Source organism: Maniola jurtina, chromosome 7 (assembly GCF_905333055.1).
Source record: "Maniola jurtina chromosome 7, ilManJurt1.1, whole genome shotgun sequence".
Lineage (NCBI taxonomy): Eukaryota > Metazoa > Arthropoda > Insecta > Lepidoptera > Nymphalidae > Maniola > Maniola jurtina.
In genome coordinates this window covers 7958349-7983784 of record NC_060035.1, presented here as the reverse complement: position 1 = coordinate 7983784, position 25436 = coordinate 7958349, and the positions used below count along the sequence as shown (strand labels likewise).

The window sequence follows — 25436 nt, the reverse complement described above, 5'->3', positions numbered from 1 at the left end:
CATAGACCAGCAATGCACGGAGCTGCAATTGCTTGTATAGTATGGAATATTATTGTAAATTGAACAATTGACAAGAGTAACCGCCGAGTTTCTTGCTGGTTCTTCTCGGTAGGAACGGCATTCCGAACCAGTGGTAAATTATTTTGACGATTCAAAAGTCTATTTGAATAAATCCGTTTGAATTTGAATTATTATTTCATAAAAAAATTAAGAGTAGTTTTTCTTTTTTAAGTCAGTTAATTTACTTACATAAAATATGATTAGGTACTAACATAAGATAATAGTGATAATAAGTGTAATACCTAGTAGGCATGCTTTTCATTTCCAAATGAGTTGAGGTTTATTTACATACATATTATGATTAATATTAGGTATACTTATATTACATAGTAGTCAAACAAAATCATGTAATTATAATATTTACACTAGGTATATTATAATGCACAGTCTGGTTAACCATATTGATTTTTCTAGTATAGAAACGATTTCACTATGCAGTAAACAGAAGAATAATCTAACTATACTGCATGTTTTGATAGCACGCTAAGAATAAATTGCTACTTTTTAGATGCACCAAAACCAGAAAAGCCCATTATTTGTGCTAACTCTGATTGAGCAGGACCATCATCAGTATCTTCAGTTTCTTGTAGCTTGCGCTTCTTATCCCGACGTCTTTCGCGACGCAGTTCCTTCAGACGAGCTTCCTCCTCTGCAGCCTCCTTTAGCCTAGTGTCGAGTTCATACTCGTCCTTCTTTTCTTCTAATTTTCGTTTGTTCAATGCAAATCTTGCTTTTACCTTGAAAGTATTAAATGTCATAAATATTCTGTAGCAAGTGGAGGTTGGTATAATAAGGTTTTCAGTACTGACAGATTGGTGCGGGTCTGTACCGATCTGTGTGGGTAAAATTGCCATATTATCTTATGAGCTTTCACATAAAGAGACAGATAATAGGTATAAGATAACATTAGTGTATTTCCCCACACCAATCAGTATCAAACTATTGCTACCAGGGATCTGGTTCTATATTATGCAAGCATACATTGTTGGTTAAGTATGTTATCAAGATAATATTGTTGATAAAGAGCAATCTGGACTAAGAGAACATGATCTTAAGCTAGAACATCAAATCTTTTAATAAACTTTTTAACCAACCACACATTTGGCCGGAATTGCACCTGTAAGTTTTACTCACATAAGTAGCTTACATGATTAACTTACAACAAATTTACTAATGTAAACACTCTTTATAAGTGTCATTTACCTTAGTAAATTTGTCGTCAACTTATGTAGATAAGTTACTTACGTGAGTAAAACTTACAGGTGTAACAGGCCACATATTATTGCATTCTTTCGTTGTTATTAAGTTAATTTAGAAAAGTCACCTGATCTAATGTACTCCTCTCGATTTTCATTGACATACCAAGATTTCTTTGGTGTTTTTTTCCATTGATATGGTCCAAGAAGTTAATGGAATCTTTAACAACGCAGTCACATACATTGCAGTAGTAGCCCCCCGATTGTGAGGTAGGAGTGTTCTTAGTTATCACTACACTTTTACCCAATTTTGAGTCCAAATCAACTTTGTATTCACGTTGTTTCAGGAGTTCTCTTTTAATGGGTGGAGCTGAAAACAGTCATAAATAAATATTTAAAATTATTATTAGAGTGAAAATGGTACCCTAATTTTGTAATGATTCATTACATGTTATATATATTTATTATTTATTATTATTGTTATATTTATTATTATATAAATCATATTTTTAAATGATGTAATTAATAATTAATTAATATGCACTATTTTTTTAATAAAATATTAGGCCATTTAGATGAAAAATTTTAAAGTTAAAGCAGGTAGAGCATGTAGCAGTAAGATGAGGTGCCAGCCAGGTAACCTCCCAGTATGTCTGGGTGCTGCTGGTCCCTTTTGAAATCATCCGAGAAGAAGAGCAGTATTCAGGCTGGTGCGCCTCAATAACATGGCTAGCAATTTCTCTTCGGGGATAATGACCTGGCAGAGGGGAAGGTATCTCCGCGTGCCCCTCTAACTAGCAGAGGGCACAGTGGATGAAGACGAAGGACGGGGCACAGGCAACGTGGGATGGGATCGCCACCTGCCCCCTGGCGGGGGCTCTGGGCGATCGGTCTGTTGTCACCCGTTGAGTTGAGTCCCCGGGTCGGGAGGCGCACTTCATTGGTGCGCCTCAGACATGCAGAGAGGGAATCTCGGGAGTGGGTTCCCGGTGGAGGATCCGCCTCGGCGACTCTGGCTGAGTCGCGGTTGGTTGCTTCGGTGTTCCCGTGACCCAGTCGCTAGGCGATGCGCAAGAGCGCCGCTAAGACTTAGTATTTTGGTCGCCTCTCGGCCGGCGAGTCCCACATACCCTCCCTCTACGGCTGGCTGGCTGGTTAGATTCTGATATAAAAAAGATAGCAGTAAGCTGATATCATGGGAAATCATATCCTACCTTTCTTTTTTGACCTTTCCTCTTCGTCTAACTCTGCTTTTATTCTTTCCTCAGCAATTCGTTCGAATTCATCTTTATCCCATTTTCGCCGATGGTCCTCCGGTCTCATACTCATGATGGATGCGTTATATCGATTTTTTTGCTTTTAAGGATGCAACTTATCTTGTTATATTAATATTGTGTTAAAGTTAATAAAAATTATAAATATGGATTGAGGATTCTATTGACATACAAAAATTGTCTATGCAAGCATACAATGGAGAATTGGTGTCTTTTTTTTTACTGGTTTTACGGCTCTGGGCTCAGCCTTTTTGAGCCTCTTGATTACCCGTTATTAGTATATTATCTATGCTCTTGATTACACACGAAGTACCTACAGACCAATAACCATCCAATAACATCCTACTCTATGATCAATAACATCCTAGTCTATGATAACATTGATGGACTTCGTCTGTGTTAGCGTTTGCTGGCGCGCGTGTTGTGCCTTTTTGGAGTGTTTTTTTTTTTGTTAAAAGTGGCTGGTTTTGTGTTTCGTTTCACTGGTGTTTTTTGGTGCTGGAACCATGCTGGAACTGACTGGGAAGCGCTCTAAAGGGGCACCGCGCGTATGTCGGTGAGCGCCGGCACAGACGAAGTCCATACTTATATAGTTCCCCTAACTTCTAAATAACTACAAACTTGACATTGGCTAATCTTTGTAAAGCCAGACAAGAGAAAAAAAAAGATAACATTGATACAAAGAGTAGGTTTGTAGAGCCGGGGCTTCCATACAAAATCAGAAATAATTATAATTATTTATGGCATGCTCCAACACCATTATTAAAACACTCAGCCTGACAGAAAGACAATACTGCCAACATAACCAATCGATCAGCTCTGCTAGGGTTCTATGGTTCATCTAACTTTTTATCTTTGAAATTGAATAATAAAAGAACAGAAACACAGAAATTTGTTTTTATCGTTTTTATTTATAATAATTAAAAGACTTCATTCGGTTACTAAAGACAATAGGTATGTGTCAATTTTTATGATTGAGTCAAAGAGAATATTCTAATTTTGCTGTGAATTGTGAGTTATTATTCTGTGGTTACTGTTGTGTCGATGAGTGCTTTGCTGTGGAAATCGTGCTCCTTACCTACTCCTCCCTGACTCCTCCTCACTCATTAGTCATTGCACTAAACGGGTCTAACCGCGAAATTCAAATTTAATTTGGGTTTTCGCAATTTATAAACTAATTCGACAAAGTAGGCTTATGGTATTCTAATTCCGCTAGTGGCAGTATCATCTTCGCAGGTTTACATAAAAAATATTACTTAAAAGTGTTCGGTTTAATATATTAGTTAAACATTATTATTAGACAATTTTTATTAACTACCGACACCACATGAAAATACAGTCATTTGAATTTAACGGAAGAAATTTTACAAGATGTAAAAAAAAAGATTATACGAACATTTAGTACAATAATATGGTATATTATATTATGTATATAACTAACGCATTTGGGTCACAGTTTGTAGAGCGCGGCGCTATCGCTTCTACTCTCGTGCGTTTTGTATCTTCTGTATCTTACGTACCTATCTACGATAACGTACTTATTTTTGTACCATAAAACAATTAAATTAACAAAATAATAGGTATATCTACAAGCATTTAACTACATATTAAACATTAAAAATAATTTTAATTATCTAGAGATGAACTTAGTAGTTATCTAATTAGTTAAGTAATTAGATGATTCGTACTTAGTCGCAAGTTGTCTGGGACTGAGCTGAAAATGAGATAAATGAATGCTATTAAACAATTAAAATGCGTAACCAAGTTTTTTTTTACTAGGTATTACAAATTATTAGCTAAAAAGCTAGTAGGTAGGTACCTATAAAACTTTGAAAAATTAAGTTTGACTTAGAATGTCCGGCTTTTAGGGCAAAATGTGCGGCCAAATAGTATAGAGCCGATTCCGGCTTTTTTTAAGGCCTGGCAATTGCTGGCAATCCTGGGTAGCTACATGCCTCCGTTCTTCACGAACACTCAGGCGTGCGATTGCAGGTGCACGGCGTCAGAACGCGTCAGCCTCTAATGTGCTTCGGATTGTGAACACCTTTTTTTATTCCAAGAAGATTGACCCGTGCTTGACGGCAATCATCCATATATAATGTATCCATATCCATACTAATATTATAGGTAAATGCGAATGTATTCCGTCTGTCTGTCTGCTACGTTTTCACGGCCCAACCGATTGTAATGAAATTTGGTACAGACTTGGATTACATCCCCGGGGAAGGACCACGCACTACTTTTTATCCCGGAAAATCAAAGAGTTCCCACGGGATTCCTACAGACCAATTCGCTTAACCGATTTGTATGAAATTTGGTACCGAGGTAGCTTGCGTCCCTGTAATTATTGACATGGGCAACTTTTTATCCCGGAAAATCAAACAGTAGCCTCGGGATTTTTAAAAACCTAAATCCACGCAGGCGAAGCCGCGGGCGTCATCTAGTGTTTAGTAAAAATCTATGATGAGTTCTAGGTTGGAGTGTTCTTGCTAGGCAACATGTCTATTCACTCTTGCCTTGAAGCCTGAAGTCTAAGTTATACCTAATCTAATGTGGCAGGAAGCCCGGTCGGCGGTAGGGCTTTCCACGCATTAGTGGTTCGTATCAGGAACGCCTGCACACAGTTCTTTTGTATTGCAACTTCTAGTAGCCGCTGAAACTCGTTGCCATCGCAACGCGCTACTATCGCGTATTTTGCTTGTTCCATCCCAAGGTCTGCCAAAGGGACCTAATTATTAAGCTTCAGCTGTTCGTCCGGCCGGTCCGTCCATCCGTCCGTCCGTCTGTCTCGTATCTCATAAACCGTAATTTTAGGTAGAGAGTTGAAATTTTCACAGAATGTGTATTTCTATTGTCGCTATATCAACAAACAAAACAAAACAAACAAAACTTTCAAAATGGCCGCCATGAAAATTCAGGAAAATTAAAATGTTATTTCTTTTACGATGCAAGATGGTACGGAACCTTTCGTGTGCGAGTCCGACTCGCACTTGACCGTTTTTTTTTGTAATAATTATTAACTTACAGCACTTATCATATGGCACGCATTTATTAGTGTAGTTGCTCCTCCAGTAGTTATCGATGCAGCGGCACGCCGGTCGACATGGCACCGTGATGCCTATTCTACCCACAACTCTGCAACGCTGGCCATCAGGTGACGCCTTGGAACATTGCTCTGAACAGAATGGGCTGCTAGTGACCGGACAAGGGTCAAATTGTTCGTTTTCACCGCACGGAATGGAAGCTGTGAATTAATTACTTAAATTAGTTTATCACTGAAAAATATCTATCTACCTACTTATACTTAAATAGGTAGGTACCTACTTACTCGCAAGTTGCAGATACCTAAGCATGTTTTACTTAAGTAGATTTTTTATTTATTTGATAATCATAACTGTATGAGCACGAAATGATAGTATCTATCTAGGTAAGTACCTAATAAACTAACTAAGTAGGTATCTATATACATAGTAATTTACAAATTACAGAACGAGCAGAACAATGGTCATTTTGAAATTCACCATCTTGGTTTTTAATTATTTGTTGTTTTTATTAATTTATTATTTGTTTTATTAGTTGTTGTAAAGTAACCATTGAAACACACGCTTTGTAAAAATGTCAATTCTCTATCTACTACCTACGGTTCATGAGATACAGCCTTTAAACAGACAGACGGACGGACAGCAGAGGCTTGGTAATAGGCTCTCGACTCCTGTTGGCACCCTTTGGTACGGCACCCTTAAAAGTATTTTGAATAGGGTGATCTTTCTCTTACGGTACTTACTGATTCTTTACCTGTGTTTTGGTCTACCTATCCTGATTTCTGTGGTTCTACACTTACGGCAATCACTACTCCTTATACATGTTCCGTCAGCAGATCTCAGAAAGTTAAAACCGCATTTGCAAGGCGACGCACAGGGATCAGGGCAGGCGGAGGGCTGGTCCGCCGGCTCGGGGCAGCAGTCAGACGTGCAGTCCGTCTGCTCTCTTTCTACTTCATTTGGCCCACAAATAGCTATAAGTAATAAACGTTGGGTGATAAGTAAACATTAGGTTTAGGCATCGATTAATTAGTATATTAGGCTTCTTTTTCCAACAAGATAATATTGTAATCTAATCAGAATTAAAATGAGAGAGCTGTGGAGCACGCGCTGACACAAACGAATCAACTTCGCTGTTCAGCACAGAAACGTAGGTAGAGATATAATATATGAAACTGGTTTGGCTCGGACACCCAATCATCATCATCGTGATCAACCCATCACCGACGCATTACAAAGCACGAGTCTCCTCTCAGTATGAGTAGGGTTTGGCCATAGTCCACACGTGGGCAAGTGCGGATTAACAGACCTTACACACTTTCGAGAACAGTATGGAGCACTCAGGCATGCAGGTTTTACCGTTTCCTTCACGGTTAAAGCAAGTGATATTCCATTGCTTAAAACGCACATACGTAACTCCGATAAATTAGAGATCCAACCCTGACCTTCCAAATTGGAGGAGCGTGTCCGGTCAAAAGCAAAATTTTGATCAGCGGATTTGGTGCGCCGCCGGACAATCCTCCAGTCGGTGAGTACGATAACGGAGTTGGAGACTGGCGAGGTGCAATTAGGCATCGCCGCGTCAAGAAACTATAAAATTATTTTCTTGATGTGACGATACTTTATGGAGCAAGATCCCGAAACCGCCAGACCTTACTTATTTTCGGAAAAACAAAATGTGTGGGATAGAGTAGTGTAAAGTGTGTACTTACTATTGCTGTTAAGTGTGTGCTAACTACGAAAAAATAACATATTAATCTTACTAAAACGTCTGAGTCGTAATTTTTATTTATTATGATATTCAGGAAATATACATAAAAACATCACTCAGACTTTAAGAAAAGTGAGTAATGCTTTTACGTACCTTTAGAAGTTGATATCTATATATTGGCCCTCGGCACAAGCTAGTAAATATGCGTACACTCTATCATCACACACATTTCATTTCTCGGGAAATAAGTAAGTCTGGCGACGCTGGGATCTTGGACCACTATACTTTCTGGACGTGGTCTGCGTCTCGGTGCCGCGTTGCTGCCATGTTTGTTGCCCTTGTTTACTTACGGCACTCATCGTAACACACGCATTCATTTTTGTCGTTCCTCCAGTATTGATCGATGCAGCGGCACGCCGGTCGGCATATCACAGTGACTCCTATTCTACCCACAGTTCTGCAACGCCGCCCATCAGGTGACGCATTGGAACATTGCTCTGAACAGACCGGGCAGATATCAAACTGTTCATTTTTACCGCACGGGATGGAAGCTGCAAAATAAGTATTAAAATTAGCTTATTAATTAAAAAAGATATATTTACTCTACTTATACTTGGGTACCTTTATACTCGCAGATAAAAATGACTTTTTATTTATTGAAGTAAAATAATTATTTAATTATGTCTTAATTAATCTGCGCTGGCACTGCTCGGGTGATCTGAAGTAGATAGTTAGATATACGTAGAAATACATATATTTTTCTCTTTTATTGATTAGCACTTGGGTGCAATCAGATCTACTGGCAAGGTAGGTATGACGCAGCCTGAAGATTGAGCGCACTATGGATAGTACTACATACTCGTAGATTTCTTTTAAATTCATTATAGGTACCACTTGAGCGCAATCATACCTGATAGAAAGTGATGATGTGGTCTAAGATGGGACGCGTAAAAATAATAGAGACACATAACAAAGTTATAGAAGGTACCTAGTAAACTAGAATTTTGAAAATTAACTAAGGAACACGTAACGAGGTACTTTCTAAAGTAGAAACATCGTTCCGAACCAGCACGCCTATTTCCGCCTTCATGAATCTTGAAAACTTAGGCGGACAGTAACCCTGCAGCATCAAGATTAAGGCATTGGATTCAGAAATTGTTATGGAAACTTCTGCTGTTGGTTTAAAAAAGAAATTGCAAATCGGTCCAAAAACCTCCAAAACATCGATATACATATTATCTATACTAATTATTATAAAGAGGAAACCTTTGTATTTTTGTATGTTTGTATTGAATAGGCTCAAAAACTACTGGACCGATTTCAAAATTTCTTTTACCATTACTTAGAGGGATTCTTCCGAATCCGTATAGGCTATATTTTATCCCAGAAAATAGAAAAATTAAATGTCCACCCATGCGAAGCCGGGGCGGGTCGCTAGTATATACATAAAAAAAGGACCGAGTTGAGAACCACCTCCTTTTTGGAAGTCGGTTAAAAAAAGCTTCTTGGGTAGGTTGACCGCTTAATTTACCTTTGTATTGGTTTACACTTACGGCAATCCCTTCCCCTTATACACGTTCCATTTGGAGCTCTCAGATACATAACATCGCATTTGCAAGGCGACGCACAGGGATCAGGGCAGGCGGAGGGCTGGTCCGCCGGCTCGGGGCAGCAGTCAGACGTGCAGTCCGTCTGCTCTCTTTCTACTTCATTTGGTCCACAACTCCCACAAGTTGCTATAGGAAATATTATTGTTTTATGATACTTATGAATATTTAACAAATGAACTATATTTACAATATGGGGTTTGGGGTGCAGTAATGAGTCCAAGTATTCGGTTTACAAGCCTTTATTGACTCTAAACTCTAACAAAACACAAATTAGGAATCGGGTACATAATATTTACGCGGGAACGCCAGGGAGAAGCGGCGTGTACCTACGCTAGCTGACGACTGCCGCAAGCGCCGACCAAAGACCATAGCATAGTATAGCAATTAGCAACTGCATGCAGGCTCGCGCGGCTTTCACGCATGCGCATAGGCGCTAAGGTCCCGACACACTAGTATTAAGGGCCTGATCACACACGCTATAGCAACAATTTGTATTTTTTTTAATTTAACTTAAAGCATTTTTAATTTTTCTGTAAATACTTAATTATTTTTCCCCGAAAACTAAAACTAAATATTTGAGGAAGCCCTAAAACATGTTAAGGCTTTCCTTATTTTAGGACTTCAATTGAATAAACATACTTTGTTTCGCTCTGAATAGGTAGGTATATTAGATTAATTCATGCATACCTAAACGACTTCATTTTTAGTAACCTCATTAATATTACGGTAATCAAACGGTTAATTGTTTCACAGGGTAATAAAATGGCTTATCTTTACGTTGATATTGTACTAAGGTAGGACAGAACATACTTACATAATTTTTTATCCATTTTTGAAATTCTGTTATACCTGTGGAAACTTTTACTTGTGTTTCGAATAATACGTAGGTACACTGGTAATAATTATTATTAACTATTATAATGCACATTCTTTATGAATCATACAAATAAAAATGTAAAGTAATTTAATTATGTAGGTAGGTAGGTATAGGTAAACTTTTATTATAATTGACCTCGTGATAAATTAAGTTATAATTAATTATATTAATTAATTATTAGCAATCAAGGTAATTTTCGATCATTACCGACGCATGATGATGATGATATTTTACGTTAGTAGTGGTTGTGTCGTACCTAGTCGTAACCAGTTTTTTTACCAGAGACTATAAGGAGTCATGTTATACATGGTGTAAATAATACGCTAGCAAAAACTTAGCGCTACTATGCTACCTAAACACAATCCAATACCAATAACTATTTGTTTTAAATACTTGTAGTGATTTAGTATTTTTCAAAGTATGTATGTATAGCGTACAAAACTCGGGGTTAATGCCCCGCTTACCACGCGGCATTGACCCACGGCGCTTATCTACGCAACGTTCGTTGATCTCTATTGTCAGATCTTTTATTTACTGATGCCCGCAACTTTGTCCGCGAGGATTTAGGTTTTAAAAATCCCGTGGGAACTCATTGATTTTCCGGAATCAAATGTACCTACCTAACATAATATGTCCTCAATCACATCAATCCGTTGCTCAGTTGCTATGTGTTTGTATTTCATTAATTTAATGTGTATTTATTTCTATTTCCACTATAACAACTACAAAAATTTGAAAATGGCTATTATGCCAATCAAACTACATAATCTTGTACGATTATGCAGTTTAATTGACTAGTGATCCCTCGGGATTTTTAAAGGATCATCCGTTTAAATGTTTTTACGTGGTACAGAAACAAGTTGCATCCCGGGGATGAGCTATTACGAAGAGGCTACTTTTGTCCTGGGAAATAAATAGTTCCCACGGTATTTTTAAAAACCTAAATCCACGCGGGCGAAGCTGCGGGCATCAGCTAGTAAATAATAATATGCTCTTGAATAAGGATGTGAATAACGGCTGAATACTGAAACATAATCGTATCCTATTTCTACACCATGTGATTGTTTCTGCAATAACATATCTACGTAAGTTGTTATTGAAAAGACACTTTATAAAAAGCTCGTAAAAATTATTAAACGTTTTGGTATTTGGCTTTGTCTGTGTAAATAAAAGATAACAATATGTAAAATACCTTTTGTAGAGCTTATAAGGAAAATGCTTGTAGCTGCGATAAATGTTATAACAAAATAACGCGTCATCTTCTTGCTTGTGCACGACTAGGAATGATAAAATTTAACTAATATTTTTTATTTACCTGAACATCATCTTTTATAGTGATCGTTTATTAGTTGGAATGGGGCACAGACATTTTTAACAGGTGCTTTTATTTACACAGCAGGTGTTTTTCAGGATGACGTCATATTATTTTCTTACCTATTTAAATAATAATATGTTCTAGTCATTTTTTTCCAAATACTTTAGGTAGGTATAGCTAAATTTAATCACGAGATGGATTTTACATCTAATAGGTTGAACGTGGGTCGAATATTTTGTTTTACGTAAGTAGATAGCTATAATTAAACGACCATTAATTTAATTCTTGTACCTAACATAGAGACCAAAAGATAACAATAATTTTAATTTCTAGGTAACACATATTTTAAATTAATTTGGAGATCAGGTTTAAATTAGAAGCGAATCTGATCAGAATTTGTTTAACACCTAAAAATCTAGATATTTTTAAAATCTTATGGCGTTTAATGCAATTTTTATAATAAGTATTTTTAAAGTTATCGCGGTCCGAATTTAGTACCTGCAGTGTTACATGAAACACCATGTGACAGTCGGGGCAGGGGGGTCGAAAAGATCTCTCGGTCAACCCGGGTAGGCATGAGTGGAGCAGCGCTGGATGATGTTCTCCAGTGTGTCTGTAAGTGGATATTTACGAGTATTTCGGAGAACGTGCTTAAGAAGTTTTGATCTGATTCCTTCCTTCACCTTTGTACTCACCGCAAGGCAAAGTCAAGGTCTCCACCTGTTTGTAGTTGAAATTCCACGGACATGTAGGTACGAGTAGAGGTGCCCACGCACTTGAACTGAACTGCAGCTGATCTGCGCGTCGCGGCAGCGCCCCGCACGATATTCTCTCCAGCCGCGACGCGCGGCAGTGACGCGCCACGCGGTACGCGCGTCGCGGCGGGGAGAATATCGTGCGGAGCGCTGCCGCGACGCGCAGTTCAGCTGCAGTTCAGTTCAAGTGCGTGGGCACCTTAGGTATCTAGTTAGTGATTTGTTTCCTCGTTCCTAGTTCGAACTGCTTGCCGCTAAAAAATTTATTTCTAACCGGTAAAACAAACAGAAACATGTTAAAGAATTTGTGCGAACTGAAATAGAGATGCTGATTAAAACCTCGTACTTACACTGATTAATACTAGTAGTTAGTAGCTTAGGTAGATATAAAATAATACTCTTCAATAAATTTTTTTTGTTAGTTTTTATTTCATTCACTATATGTTATACGTTTATACTGGATCATCTGGATGATATCTAAGAATCATTTAACGTTTTGGCTTCAGTTAATATGTTCAGCTACATTTGCTGAAAAAAGAACAAACAATTAATGTTCGTACGAGTCTATTTGTCTGTTAGCTACATTATCATAGCTCAACAGCTGAACTGATCTTGACTTTTGGAGATAGGTTGCATGTTGGAGACGAGCTTATTAATTTGGTGAATCATCACCATCAAAGGAATTATTAAAAAATCGAAATCCATGCGGACGAAGTCGCGGGCAAAAGCTAGTTGCAACTAATAAGTAGTAAGTAGGAAGGTAGATAAGCAAATATTATGTTCCATTTCAGACGACATCATTGCTTTCAGACAGTTTAGATTTACCTTCAGAAATAGCTACCTAAGTACCTACCTACTCAGTAAATAGTGAAGATTAGACACGGCGGTCTCTCCGTCACTTGACTCACTTGCTCCATACAAACGTAGCTTGGCTTTCTGAACACTTCTAACCAATCAAACTCAATGAAACTTTGTAGCTAAGTACACTTCCTAGAAACTAATACCTGTGTAGCTTTGCCAGAATTTCGTAAATATATCTTGTTTTAGAGTTACATGAGATCAAAGATTTGCATGTATAAATCTTTGACTCCGTGTAACATTTGAAATTAAATGTTTAACGAAAATCTGGCAAACCATAGACACAGATATTAGTTTTTATAACGTGTCTACAAAATTTCAATGAGTTCAATTGGTTAAATATTTAAATAAGAGCAAAATTACATTTGTGTAGAGCGCACTACAACAAGGCGCGAGGTCAGCGACGCCACGCATCGTGGCAATGACTTCTACGTAATTAGGTAGCTCAACTATGGAACCGAGCGTGGCGGCTGTAGCCGCGCTGTTGACGTCGCGTTCTGTAGTGTATATGCGTAAGTAGGTACCTACTTAATCATTTTCTTCTCTTTCTGTAGATCGTATTCCTCATTGCTGAGGGTCGTGACCATTTTCTATTAATCAGAAAGTAATACTAGGAGGTTTTTAGGATAGTAATGCGGTTGGTACCTAGATTCCTTCGTATACCTACGAGCCTACGACACGACAAGGAACGAGATTTTGACTTTGGTTTAATGAATTAAGATTTTAATTTTTTTTTATTTCACAAATTTAGATACACGCATTTCATGGAGTCCTGGCCCCTAAACTAGGACAGCGCGTATTATAGGGGCCATTATATTATAATAACGGGACCGACGCCGACGGTCTAACGTGCTGTAGGAGGCGCGAAGAAATCGAATTCGAAAATGCTAAAATCGGACACACAAAGTTGGTCATCCGTCCAGTTAGATACTTATCGATATTGTCCAGCGTGATCCTGTCACAACTAGGCCACTCGTCTCTTAATTTTCTCGTATTAGACACAAAACTTTGACTCAAAAACGCGACCCTAATATTATGATGTCCCGGCTGTGTGCTGCGCCCATCATACTTCCATATACTAATATCTGTGCCTGTCTGCTAGCTTTTCACGGCTCTTCCACTTAACCAATTTTGATGAAATTTCGTAAAGATATAGCTTACATCCCAAATACAAATTCAAATTCAAAATATTTTTATCAAATTCTTTTCCACGGGATTATTGAAAACCTAAATCCACGTGGATAATGTCGCGGGCTATAGGTAAAAAGATAGTTTTACATTCTGGAGATCAACATAGGCTACTATTTATCACCAACAATCAAAGTTCTAACGGGAGTTTTAAAAAACTACATACACGAGGATGAAGTCGCGGGTATCACCTAGTAAAGAATAACTCAAAAAGATATGCAGAATGATTTGGAAGACAACTCCACTATTGTTCCAAGACGTGTATGTGTATCATTACGTGTTTTTAAGGGTAAAAGAGGTGACGACCCTTAAAATGAAGGAATGCGTATTACAGATAAAGAGAGAAAGCGAGGGGGTGTAATATGATTATGGGGAACAAGTTTTTTTTTGGTCGTAAGTCTAAGTTTGAACTTACGGCATTCCTCATACGGAACACAAACTCCATCCTTCCTCCAGTAATGTTCAATACACCTGCACTGTGGACTACAGCTGTTGACGAGTATCAACCCGTAAGGACACATGCCCGAAGCAGATGCCTGGCTGCAATCATCCGATGGACAGTACGGAGGACATGACTGGTATTCTTCGTTTGGACGGGAACATTCGAAAGGAGCTAAAACACGCAACTCTTAGGATCAGCCAGTGTCGATGTCCAGCGCGGAAATGCAGCCAGTATTCTTGGCACCATTCCACGCGGGCACGATTAATTGTACAGTCATTAGATAAGGCTAGCTTTAAGTTCTATGGCACAGTAAAATTGTTTAAAAAATTATATGGACTTACGACACTCAGTTGTAGGGATGCAAGTGCCATTCTCATGAATTCTGTAATTAAAGGCGCACTTGCACTTCGCTGGCGGACAGACCTCTAGCTTTGGGCACGGCAATTTGTCCTGGTATTCATCTTTGGGACAATAGTCGTAGGGGCAGTCTGCTGGACAGTCGTCTATTACTTCGTTTCTACCGCATGTTAACTCCGCTAAAAAAGCAGATTCTAAGTAATTTAAGCTTAAGTATATCTACTAAAACCGGTTAAGTGCGAGTAGGACTCGTACACGAAAGATTCCGTACCATCGTATAAGAAATAACACTTTAATTACTTTTTTGTGATGTAACCACAAATTCACGGTTGTCGGGTTTTCCCCTTTACTTGTGCTTCAAGACATTGCTACCTGCTAAACATGATTCTAGGTCAACAGGAAATAGGTACCCTATATAGATACTTATAATATTGGTTTGATTCCCTTGAAGGGTCTTGACAGACGGACAAACAACGAAATGGTTCTATAAGAGTTCCTTTTTTTCTTTGGAGATACGGAACTCTAAAAACAGTATCTAAGTCTACTTATAAGGACTATGACTGGATATGGAATCTTCAATCATAATCGGACTAATTCAATAGAATTTACCTTTGTTTTGTTTCCCACTATGTTGGTATGTTTTGGTAACTATTATTTCCTTATGATATTATGTTTGGTCTGGTGCAAATATGTAAAGGAAATACCCACCTATAGAAAATTCATGTTCGTGCCCGTGAGTTCGTCCGGTGTTTAAAATCCCATGGGATCACTTTTGTGACGAAGTTGCGGATTTACCTGCTTAATATTTCGTATGGGAAAACTGCTAGTTCTCGATGTCGGGTTTTTACTGCGTTTCAAGTATGCGGTATGACTAAGGGGTAGATTCCTTCTACATCAATGGATACGACGCAAATGGTTACTGCAACTTTTAAAAAACCGGCTAAGTTCGCGTCGGGTCTCGCATTTTTAGGGTTCCGTAGAAAAATTATGTTTTGGTCGGTCATACCGTTACAAAAATTGACAACTTTGATGGCCCACCATTTCCTTATTTAGATTTAGATATCTACATAGATTACATTTTAAAAAGAGGAATTAACTGACTGAAATGTACCTACTGATTAATTTTACTATCAACATACGGCATAAACAACTTGCTAGGTCTAGACCTAGAAGTTGTTTGTGTAGGAAAATGGCCTTCGTACCTGCATAATGGGTATGGATTTGGAAATATTGAAGCCTATCAAGTATCAACATAATATAGCTACTTACAATCTTTACTAACACACTAGAAATTAGAATATATATGTTTTATTCTGTTAATTAGTCTATTTATTTGTTGTGTTTGTAATTGTAAGGGTTATTATGAAAGAAAAAATTAAGAAAATTGCGTGGAACAATTATAATGTGGAAATCGATTAATTGCAGTTGCAATTTCACGTATGGCTAGCATTTGTACTCTCGATTGAGACCCTTAAGATTTATTTAATCTCAAGGGCAGTCGCTAAGTGTTTGAGGCATCAATCTTGAAAACCCATGTTTTTTACATGGCCAGTTATATGTTGCCTGTTCCCGTGTCGGAACAACAACAAAACTATTTACATACGCGCAAGAAAAAAAAAACTAAGAATGTCGTACACATAGAGATAGTATGTACATATATCATAAAGCATTAGAATAATAAAGACTTTTTTTTGAAATATTTTTTTTTAATTAATTATACCAATTCGAATTCAATATTCATAGTTAACAGGGCTCTCTCCGTCACTTACTCCACACAATCGTAGTTCCAATTTCATTTGAATATTAAGCAACCAAAGTCCATGAAGTTTTGCAGACATAGTCTAGAAACTAATATCTGTGTCTGTGGTGTTTTAGATTTTTCTAAAAATATTTAGTTTAAAAATTACAGGGGCTCAAAGATTTGTATGTGAATTTTTAAGACCGCGTAACTTTGAAACCGAATATTTTAACAGAAATCTGGAAAACCACAGGCATAGATATTAGTTTCTAGAATATGTCTGCAAAATTTAATGGACTTCGGTTGCTTAATATTCAAATGAAATTGGAACTACGTTTGTATGGAGCGAGTGACGGGGAGACCCCTCTACGTCTGTCGGGTCAATTAGTATACTTATGGGGTGCCAACCAGGTAACCTCCCAGTCAGTGTGCCTTGGTGCTGCTGATCCCTTTTGGAGTCATCCGAGGGGAAGAGCAGTATTCGGGCCGGTGCGCCCCGGAAACATAGCTAACAATTTCTCTTCGGTGATATTGTTGACCTGGCAGGGGGTAGGTTTCTCCGCGTGTGTCGTGACTAGCAGAGGTCACAGTGGATGAAGGCAAAGGCCGGGACGTAGGCGACGTGGAGGATCCGCCTCGGCGGATGTCGCTGGCTGGGTCGCGGTTGGTTGCCTCGGTGTTCCCGTGACCCAGTCGCTAGGTGACGTGCAAGAGCGCCGCTGGGGTTAAGAGGGTATTCTCACATACCCTCCCTTTACGGCTGGCTGGCTGGCTCCCGGTGGAAGGATGCGAAAACGCGTTCCCCAGCGATAAAAAAAGCTAGTATATTTATGATAACATGGTACCAACAACCAACGTACCAACCATTACGTTTATAATTAGGTATCTAGGTATTGTCTAAAAATAACAAAACAAATATCTCACCTGTTATAGCAGAACTAGCTACAAGTAATAAAACACTAATAATGTGTGTGTACGTCATTATGAGGCAAAATGTCCATACGGAATGATTTCGTAATTGATGCTGTAGTGTTAAATATACCTACTCTTTGGCTGCAAGTGATGAATTAGTGCGTTTCAGCGAAGATGTGATTTTATTCTATATTTTATTGATTTTTACTGGTTTTACCTATTAAAGCGCCATCTGGTATAAACCGTAGTTACTGTTATGTAAAGGTATATGTATTTTGCTGAGAAAGAATCTTCCTAACTTAGGTAGGCACTTAATACTTACTATGGTTCTATCCTAATACGCTAGATGTGGTTAAAATACCTAAAATATAATATTATATAATAATATGAACGAGGACTTTTCATGATGCGCGTTCGCTTTCTTTAGGAACTACGAGGAGCCCAATTCTTATTCCTAAAGATTTGTATATGAACTTGGAAGGGAAAATTGCAGCCAAAAGCCAAAGTGCGATTATCCAAAGACCAAATGCGAGTTGGACTCGCATACGAAGAGTTCCGTACCATTGTACAAGAAATAACACTTCATTTTAATTTAGTTTTCCTAGTGGTTATTTTGAAATTTTTAGTATTAATTTGTTGCATACTGTTGAGCCTTATTGGGGAATTTTCCTCTCAAGAAAAATATCACGACTTTTTGTATAATATATTTTTTCTTTCTACCAATGAACTACATTACCTAAGTAAGTATATGGAGGTTAACTCACCCTAAACAAAAAGATTTATAATTAAAAAAAAAGATTCCGACGAATTGAGAACTTCCTCCTTTTTTCGAAGTCGGTTAAAAAGACTATAGGTCGTGAAAACTAACCTAACTAACTAACTAACTAAACTATACGTGGTACATAATTACATACTCGTGTTATTATACTTAGATACGTAGTGTTGATTTTAACTTACATTTGCGCAAACATTGAAATAATGTACTTAGCTACTTCGTGAAACAATAGAGAATGTGTGAACAGCTTTTTCAGCTATGTTTGCTTTACACGAATTTATAATAACATTTATAATAACGTGCCTCTCTATGTAGCGTTTAGAATAGGAAGAATTGAATTCGTGGTGGACGAATATGAATTTTTTAAAGTTTTGTGTTGTTTTATGTTTGCATACTGTCGGTAAGTAGTTGGCTAATTGCTTTTGTCTCTATTTTATTTCAAAGTGTGCTTATGAGGGCATAAAATTAAAATTTTCATTAAAAAATTCATTCGAATTCAAACCAAACACTAAAATTTCACCGTTTATATTATTGACTTACCTCTTAAAATTATTTTTTAAACAAAATTGTTTCAGTATCGACGTTTGGTCAAAATAATGGACAAAATGTGCTTTATGAACAGCCCACAAAGAATATTGTCTTCCAAACAAATAGTGGACCTTCCAATGGAGATCGTCTACTCCAAAATCCAGAAGGAACAATACTAAGGCGTACTTTGCTACAAGATATGAAAGGGGAGCCTAGTAAAAACTTGCAAAATGAAGGATTGACCCGTCGCTTATATCAGACTAGAAGAACTGAAGACAATATTCAGTTTGCATCTGAAAGTGCAAAGCCAAATACTTATAAAAAGCGGGAATATTTAAATCCAAACAGAAAAGTAATCAATTATAATTACCATAACCAACCGAACATTAAACAACTACCCTTGAATCTAGAGAAGGAAACTAGGTTAGATTTACAAGGAATATCTTTGGAGAATAAAAATTTATTAATGAGCACTTCGTCACTGGGAAGTCCTCTGGAGCGGCAATTACCCTCAGTAACAAATTTGAAATCGAATGAAGGTATGAGTAATTCTGGAGTTTTAGCACAATTTTACAAAGCCAGTTTTCAAAATCCAACAGCTGAAATTTTGTATAATATGAAAATAGCACGGTCATACTCATATAGAATATTGCAGGAATAGTAATCAACAACTTTTAGATTCTTAACAAGGTACGAGTAGGAATTTTAGTTGTGAATAGATAATTAATTACTAATCTAACCTTAATCTAACCGTTATCTAACCATCAAAATTAATTTCCTGCAGGCAAACGAGTATAATATTATCCTCGCACGCCTGTCTGATGTTTTAGGTAGTATACCTACACCACTACTTTGAGTTCCATAAAAAAAATAAGGGCGAATATAGGAAAAGTTTATTTATTGTTTTAAGTATGCATTCAAACACTTGTTTTTTTTCACTTTAATTTAATAATCTTACAAATGTATGGACACGCTATACTTACATACCTATTTACGAATAACGCCATGTCATGTCAACGCCGCACGACACGTTATTATTATGTCCGCTACTAATATTGTTATTTTTCATGTATATTTTAGGATACTCGATTTAAATTTTTGGAAAAACTGCTGAAAAGTGTTATCTATCAAATACTGACCAAGCTGATTTTATGGTTATTTAAAATGTAATATACTTACGTAAACCTTCTCAGAGAGATCGGAGGTTGTAATTTGCAAGCTACTGAAATTTTTAACTGACTGTTTGTTGACTGACGTCTGGCTGTTTTTTGCTGTAGATTTTATAGCATAAATAAAGATCTGATACTAGTACTTTAAGCAGCGATTATACCTGTAAGTTTTACTCACGTGAATAGCTTACGTAATTAATTGACAACAAATTTATTAAGGTAAAAGACACTTAGAACAGTGTTTAAGTATATTTGTCGTAAGTTAATCGTGTAAGCTATTTACTAGAGTAAAACTTACAGGTGTAATTGCGGTGTTACTAAAATTACAATTTAACCTATGAGTAGGCAAATCTAGAGCTACCTACATTTATTCATGTTGATGAATTACTTTGCTGAGTGTAAACTAATAATAATAACCATTTTTTATCAGGAGACATATGAGGCACATTGTTCTTGAGTTCCTGGGATAACTTGTTGTAATGGTGACGATTTTTTTTTTCAGATAGGTTTAATTCTATACCAATACACTTTATAAATAAAGCAAAAGAACTGTACAGTCTTCACTCATCTGCTAAAAATTTAAAACGGTACATGATAGTACACTCTGACGGAACTGTCGAGCATATTGATAACTTGGAGATGATTGCTGATAAGCATCCTAATAATTATATTATGATCAAATCTACGGATTTTGATAAATACGCTCAAACTGATAAAAAGAATTTGCCTACATCGATATCCGAAAACCAATCAGGTGTTCTATCTACGAATGCACATCATTCAGCAATCCCATTAACTAAGCAAAAAGCAAAACAAGAAGTTTTTCCTAAAACATCTAAAAATAAAGATATAGATGTAATAAAACCTGATCAAAAGGCAGGATTATTGTCAGAACTTTCCCCTGTAAAAGAAACCCTATCAAGAATACCACTTAAAACGTATGCATCAGATAGCACACCGAAACAAGATTTAACAAAAAAGATACCGACTCAAAAACACATACCACAGGAAAACTCAGTACCCAGAAATTTAAGCAGACCTGTGAAAAATAATACAACTGCCACGCCTTTAGAAAAAAAATCGAAGGACGAAGATAAAAACAATAATAAAATTTCATCTAGTTGGATCCCAGTAGATATTAAGGAAGATAAAACAGACAATAATAATATCACATCATGTTAGTATAAAATATTTAATATTCCTAATTCTGTGCTAAAAGAGACCTACCTACTTCTTAATAAAACAAATTTTTACCTCACAAAAAATCAGCTTTGAAAATAATGAGTAAGTCCATATTCTGTGGCAACATAATTATTATTGTGTACTTAGCGGTCTTTTGATGTTTAAATGTTTTAATTTATTTTAATACATTTTAGGCATGTAGTATTGAGATTGCCTACATGTTAAAACGATGATCATAGGATTATAGTGAAATCTATACCTGGATAGGTATTAGCTTTAGAGGTGCAGTTTTTAAATCTAGTATTGATTTATTATGATCCATTTGGTTACGTATCATGTTATTAGTAGATGATTAGCTACACTTCCATTTAAGGGACTTCAGGAATTCGGACTTCTTCTATCTCATTTACAATATATTGCATATTACTTATTATTATTTAAATACACCTATGATTAAAAAACTTACAATAATAATTGTTTTGCTTTGTTTGCTTAAAGCAAAAGCCTCCTCCGGACTCTTTCATGTTTCACGGTCGTGGATTATTTCTTGTGAATTATTGACAACTTTAAATAATTTCATTCCAGCACATATATAACATGGTACTAATTAAATATTTCGTAGTTATCGATATATGACCGACGAGCGGAAAACGTAAACTGAGTTGCAACAACCCGCCCTGCTGCGTTTTCCGCCCAACCGCCCCACTTGCACTCTGTGCACGTATAATCAAAACTATGCGTTTGTGGACCGCAGACTGCCCCGCTCGCACTCTGCTTGCACACTGAATTTTTTTTTATTATCTTACAGGCCCACCAGACTCTCCAACACCAATTTCTGAAAACATAGACTATTCTGGGATTTGGTTTACAGACAGAGATTTTTGGGATAAACTACAAAATGACACACGTAATATCCTTTATTTTTTTTTCGTCCCACCATCGCCACAGGTGAAAAAGGAGACGAAGATTACAGTATACTCTAATGGCACTGAAGTTGAAGAAACAATCGAAATAGTTGATGATGAAGGTAAGAAATTTGTTGAGCTGTTTTTAACCCCCGACCCAAAAAGAGGGGTGTTATAAGTTTGACGTGTGTATCTGTGTATCTGTGTGTCTGTGTATCTGTGTATCTGTGTATCTGTCTGTGGCATCGTAGCGCCTAAACGAATGAACCGATTTTAATTTAGTTTTTTTTGTTTGAAAGGTGGCTTGATCGAGAGTGTTCTTAGCTATAATCCAAAAAAATTGGTTCAGCCGTTTAAAAGTTATCAGCTATTTTCTAGTTTTCTTGTAGAAAAGAAGGTTAGATAACCCTTAGGTTCATAATATTCAAGTGTCAATTGACAAATGTCAAGCTGTCAAGATGGACGTTGCCTAGATATACATAATTATTTATTTGAAAATGATTTGTCGGGGGTGTTGAAAATTTTTAATTTACACTTGTTACAAATATTTTAATATTTATTTATTTATTTTAATATTTGGTTTAATGTTACAGACGGCATTCCTCAAGCGTTGAAGTCGACGAAGGTAACGCACGCAACGGAAGACACAAAGGCTTAAAAAATTTAAACCCATAACTAGAAGTCAAGTATATTATGTCTCAAAGATCATATTTATTTATTTTATGCAAAGCGAGTCATTTTTTAACTTTTTATGATAAAAAACTATATTTATAAGATATATTATATATTAAGTATAAGCAACCAAAGTAAAGCAAGTAAAATTAGTTTCAAGATAACATTGCTACAATCTCAATGGAATAAATTGTATAAGTGAAGATATTATAGTTGTCGATATTCATTAATAATATTTTATTTGAAAATAATATTTTACATTATTGTACATTTTCAAATTAAATACAAATGACTCTCAAAATTAAAACTTTTTTTGACGTAAGTACCTATCTACCTATGCCTAAATTGTGAATCCCTCCATTTGAATACTTTAAAACATCATTCATTCTTTAATATGCATAATAATCCATACTAATATTATAAATCCGAAAGTGTGAATGTCTGTCTGTCAGTCTGTCTATTATCTTTTCACGGCCCATCCTCTTCAATTTACCTAGGCCTCTTTTCATCCCATAAAATCCACGAGTTTCCATGGATTATTAAAAAGTTTAAATCGACGCGACGTGTGTGAAGTCGCTGGTATCGTTTATTTTTGTTATCTCAAGTAAATCATCAGATAACAAATTACATTATAAGCCACATATAAACAAGATGAAATATGACGAAAAATACACGCTTGAATAAAATACGAGGGTTTCAGGATAAATTACAAGGCTCAGCTCGTTGGATAGATATTTGAGGTAACAAGACGTGGGTGGGCTCCATCCTCAAACTGTCACGTCATGAGATAATCGGAAGCTTTTTGCGAGAGTACCTATTAGCCGCGGGTTCGCTTTTGCCATTCGACTTATTGGAGTTAAGTATAAATACCTACGTGAGTTTCCTGTGGCTTGTTTTTTGTAAGTACAGCAGTATATTTGTCCATTGAAAAACACTAATCTCACCATAAAAAGAACAAATAAGTATAGTATAGAAGTGTTTTTAGACTAGGTCTTCGATTATAACGATTGAAGGATTAAGTGTGCCTTCAACTACTGCAATTTAATTTTTTTTCAAAATCAGTGTGGAAGGTACTTCCACATTTGCTTCTTCGTTTGATTTAGAAAAAAATTGAAAAAATCTGGATTCTCTAAAATGAAAGATGCCTGCTACATCATACCTGTGACTCAAATATGACTAAAATTAGATTGTCTAACTGCCATTGCCTACAGTTTCTAATTGCCTGGAGATAATATGCTACGCTTCCAAAATCAATGATGAAAACAGCTAGTAGCGATATATTTTCTACAACAGCTATAGAAATAATAATTGGGTACTTCTGTGTCTCGTGAGTCGTGATTATAATAAATCTGTCATAAAAGGCGGAACAGAGAACTGCAGGACGGAAGACAGCTCGCATTTATAGAATAAGAACATGCCAGTAAAATGTCTTTTAGACCATTGTTAAATGAAAATGTAGCTTTTGTCAGAGCATTGTTGAGTGCTTAGTTTTTATATCATTAACTTTTGGCCTGCTCCGTATGTTCTTCAGCGTTCTTTGATATGAGCAATCAATAAAAATATAGGTACAATTTAAGCAAACCATACGTAGTGATTTTTAAAACCTACTGAATTAGAAAGTCGGATGACGTTTTCAGTATATATTTCCAGTGTTTACTAAAACCCATTTCTAGGTACCTTAAAACAGGCACTCGACATTGCTCTAACAAAAGCTACATTTTAATCCAACAATAGTCTAACAGACATTTATATACTAGGCTGTTCTACTTCTATAAAAGCGAGCTTTCTTCCGTCGCGCAGTGCTTTCCGCCTTTTATGTCAAAATTTATAATCACGAGGCAAAGAAGTACCCATCCACTTATTAGAGCAGGTTTATATAAAGACCATTAATTGTTTCATAGCGTAAATTGCATGCAAAGTTGATCGGTACACCAGCCAGACAGCAAATTTTTGGGCTTCGCTGTTCAAGTAAAAACTCTGCTCGAAATAATCTATTATGCAGTTTTGTGTTTCAGCAGGTACGACTAGGAATCCAGTGTAGGCGTATAATAAATAATTGGATTCCATTTTGTCGCGCGGAAACAATTATATTATTTATTGTATTCCAGTGAAATATAGAACATAATAATTGCAACTCATTTGGACAGTTTTGTCTTCGGGCGATCTCTCTATGCCTCTCTAAATGTTCTATTATTCGTATATTATTGTTCTATTATACGAGGTATTTTAAAAGTCTTTAGTTTGATTTTTTTATCACGAAGCGCTTTTAACACGAACCGCTAATTAAAAAATACTTACAATACCTACTTATTTTCGACGTATAATGTATAGTATGAATATTAAATGACTATGACTATTATTTTAGTGTTGTGACTTGAATTATTTATTTTTGTTTTGATAATAAATTCATGCTATATTCAAAAGGAAAAAATTGTTTAGCGTTTATAGTTGCAGAGTGGTTGCAAATTACAAAAGAAATTTGAAACAAAGGTTTTCCTTGATGTGTCCGCTTTTACCATAAAGTGAGGTTTTTTGAGATCGTTAAGCTTTGATAAAACGCGAGAGAGGTTTCCTTTACCTCTAAGAACTCTTATGTAAAGCACTCAAATCGTTTTTACCCGACTACGAGAGCGATGTCTTTGGCAGTCTCGTGTTTGCCGGTTGATCGCTTTCCACTTAATAGCCAGACTACTGAGTAAGTAGATCTTAATTGACCGTCAGGTTGGTCCCATTTAAAGAGATATTATGTTTAAACACGAAAATATTGTCGGTATCTCCAAAGATGGAACTCTCCAACGGACTACAGAAAATCTCTCTTTCAGAGCTACGTTTTGGTAAATAATAGTTTCCTGTACCACAAACACACAAAAT

General features: G+C 36.5%; 4 protein-coding genes across 4 annotated transcripts; 1 reads left to right on the top strand and 3 right to left on the bottom strand.

The window, feature by feature from the left end:
• Positions 1-167: 167 nt before the first annotated feature.
• LOC123866914 (zinc finger matrin-type protein 2) lies at positions 168-2718 on the bottom strand. The gene is made up of 3 exons (XM_045908695.1): positions 2471-2718; positions 1385-1626; positions 168-797 (listed from the first exon to the last, which is right to left on the bottom strand). Exons 1-3 carry the CDS (start codon positions 2583-2585, stop codon positions 558-560), a joined length of 597 nt encoding a protein of 198 aa, XP_045764651.1. The 5' UTR covers positions 2586-2718; the 3' UTR covers positions 168-557.
• A 695-nt stretch (positions 2719-3413) lies between these two features.
• On the bottom strand, positions 3414-11169 carry LOC123866909 (keratin-associated protein 4-6-like). Its single transcript, XM_045908687.1, has 6 exons — positions 10962-11169; positions 8836-9018; positions 7633-7833; positions 6372-6545; positions 5556-5774; positions 3414-4244 (listed from the first exon to the last, which is right to left on the bottom strand). Exons 1-6 carry the CDS (start codon positions 11026-11028, stop codon positions 4219-4221), a joined length of 870 nt encoding a protein of 289 aa, XP_045764643.1. The 5' UTR covers positions 11029-11169; the 3' UTR covers positions 3414-4218.
• A 1075-nt stretch (positions 11170-12244) lies between these two features.
• LOC123866915 (inducible metalloproteinase inhibitor protein-like) lies at positions 12245-17501 on the bottom strand. Its single transcript, XM_045908696.1, has 4 exons — positions 17347-17501; positions 14669-14863; positions 14301-14498; positions 12245-12367 (listed from the first exon to the last, which is right to left on the bottom strand). Exons 1-4 carry the CDS (start codon positions 17402-17404, stop codon positions 12342-12344), a joined length of 477 nt encoding a protein of 158 aa, XP_045764652.1. The 5' UTR covers positions 17405-17501; the 3' UTR covers positions 12245-12341.
• An 827-nt stretch (positions 17502-18328) lies between these two features.
• LOC123866902 lies at positions 18329-22580 on the top strand. The gene is made up of 5 exons (XM_045908673.1): positions 18329-18509; positions 18685-19176; positions 20309-20983; positions 21797-22015; positions 22487-22580. The coding sequence occupies exons 1-5, from the start codon at positions 18464-18466 to the stop codon at positions 22549-22551; spliced, it is 1497 nt and encodes a 498-aa protein (XP_045764629.1). The 5' UTR covers positions 18329-18463; the 3' UTR covers positions 22552-22580.
• Positions 22581-25436: the final 2856 nt, after the last annotated feature.

Bases quoted from the DNA above. Each gene is read 5' to 3' on its own strand.
- LOC123866915 (XM_045908696.1), bottom strand. From the start codon at position 17,404: ATGACGTACACACACATTATTAGTGTTTTATTACTTGTAGCTAGTTCT. The intron at 14,499-14,668 runs GTAAGTCCATAT...TGCGTGTTTTAG, and splicing joins CATCCCTACAACTGAGTGTC to CTCCTTTCGAATGTTCCCGT. The intron at 12,368-14,300 runs GTAAGTTCAAAC...TTCTTTTTTCAG, and splicing joins TGTTCCGTATGAGGAATGCC to CAAATGTAGCTGAACATATT.
- LOC123866902 (XM_045908673.1), top strand. From the start codon at position 18,464: ATGAATTTTTTAAAGTTTTGTGTTGTTTTATGTTTGCATACTGTCG. The intron at 18,510-18,684 runs GTAAGTAGTTGG...AAATTGTTTCAG, and splicing joins TTTATGTTTGCATACTGTCG to TATCGACGTTTGGTCAAAAT. The intron at 19,177-20,308 runs GTATGAGTAATT...TTTTTTTTTCAG, and splicing joins AAATTTGAAATCGAATGAAG to ATAGGTTTAATTCTATACCA.
- LOC123866909 (XM_045908687.1), bottom strand. From the start codon at position 11,028: ATGACGCGTTATTTTGTTATAACATTTATCGCAGCTACAAGCATTTTC. The intron at 6,546-7,632 runs GTAAGTAAACAA...TATTACTTATAG, and splicing joins CGTGTGTTACGATGAGTGCC to CTATTTGTGGGCCAAATGAA. The intron at 4,245-5,555 runs GTAAGTTAATAA...TCTCATTTTCAG, and splicing joins CGTGCCATATGATAAGTGCT to CTCAGTCCCAGACAACTTGC.
- LOC123866914 (XM_045908695.1), bottom strand. From the start codon at position 2,585: ATGAGTATGAGACCGGAGGACCATCGGCGAAAATGGGATAAAGATGAA. The intron at 1,627-2,470 runs GTAGGATATGAT...GACTGTTTTCAG, and splicing joins GGAAAGGTCAAAAAAGAAAG to CTCCACCCATTAAAAGAGAA. The intron at 798-1,384 runs GTGACTTTTCTA...AATACTTTCAAG, and splicing joins AGAGGAGTACATTAGATCAG to GTAAAAGCAAGATTTGCATT.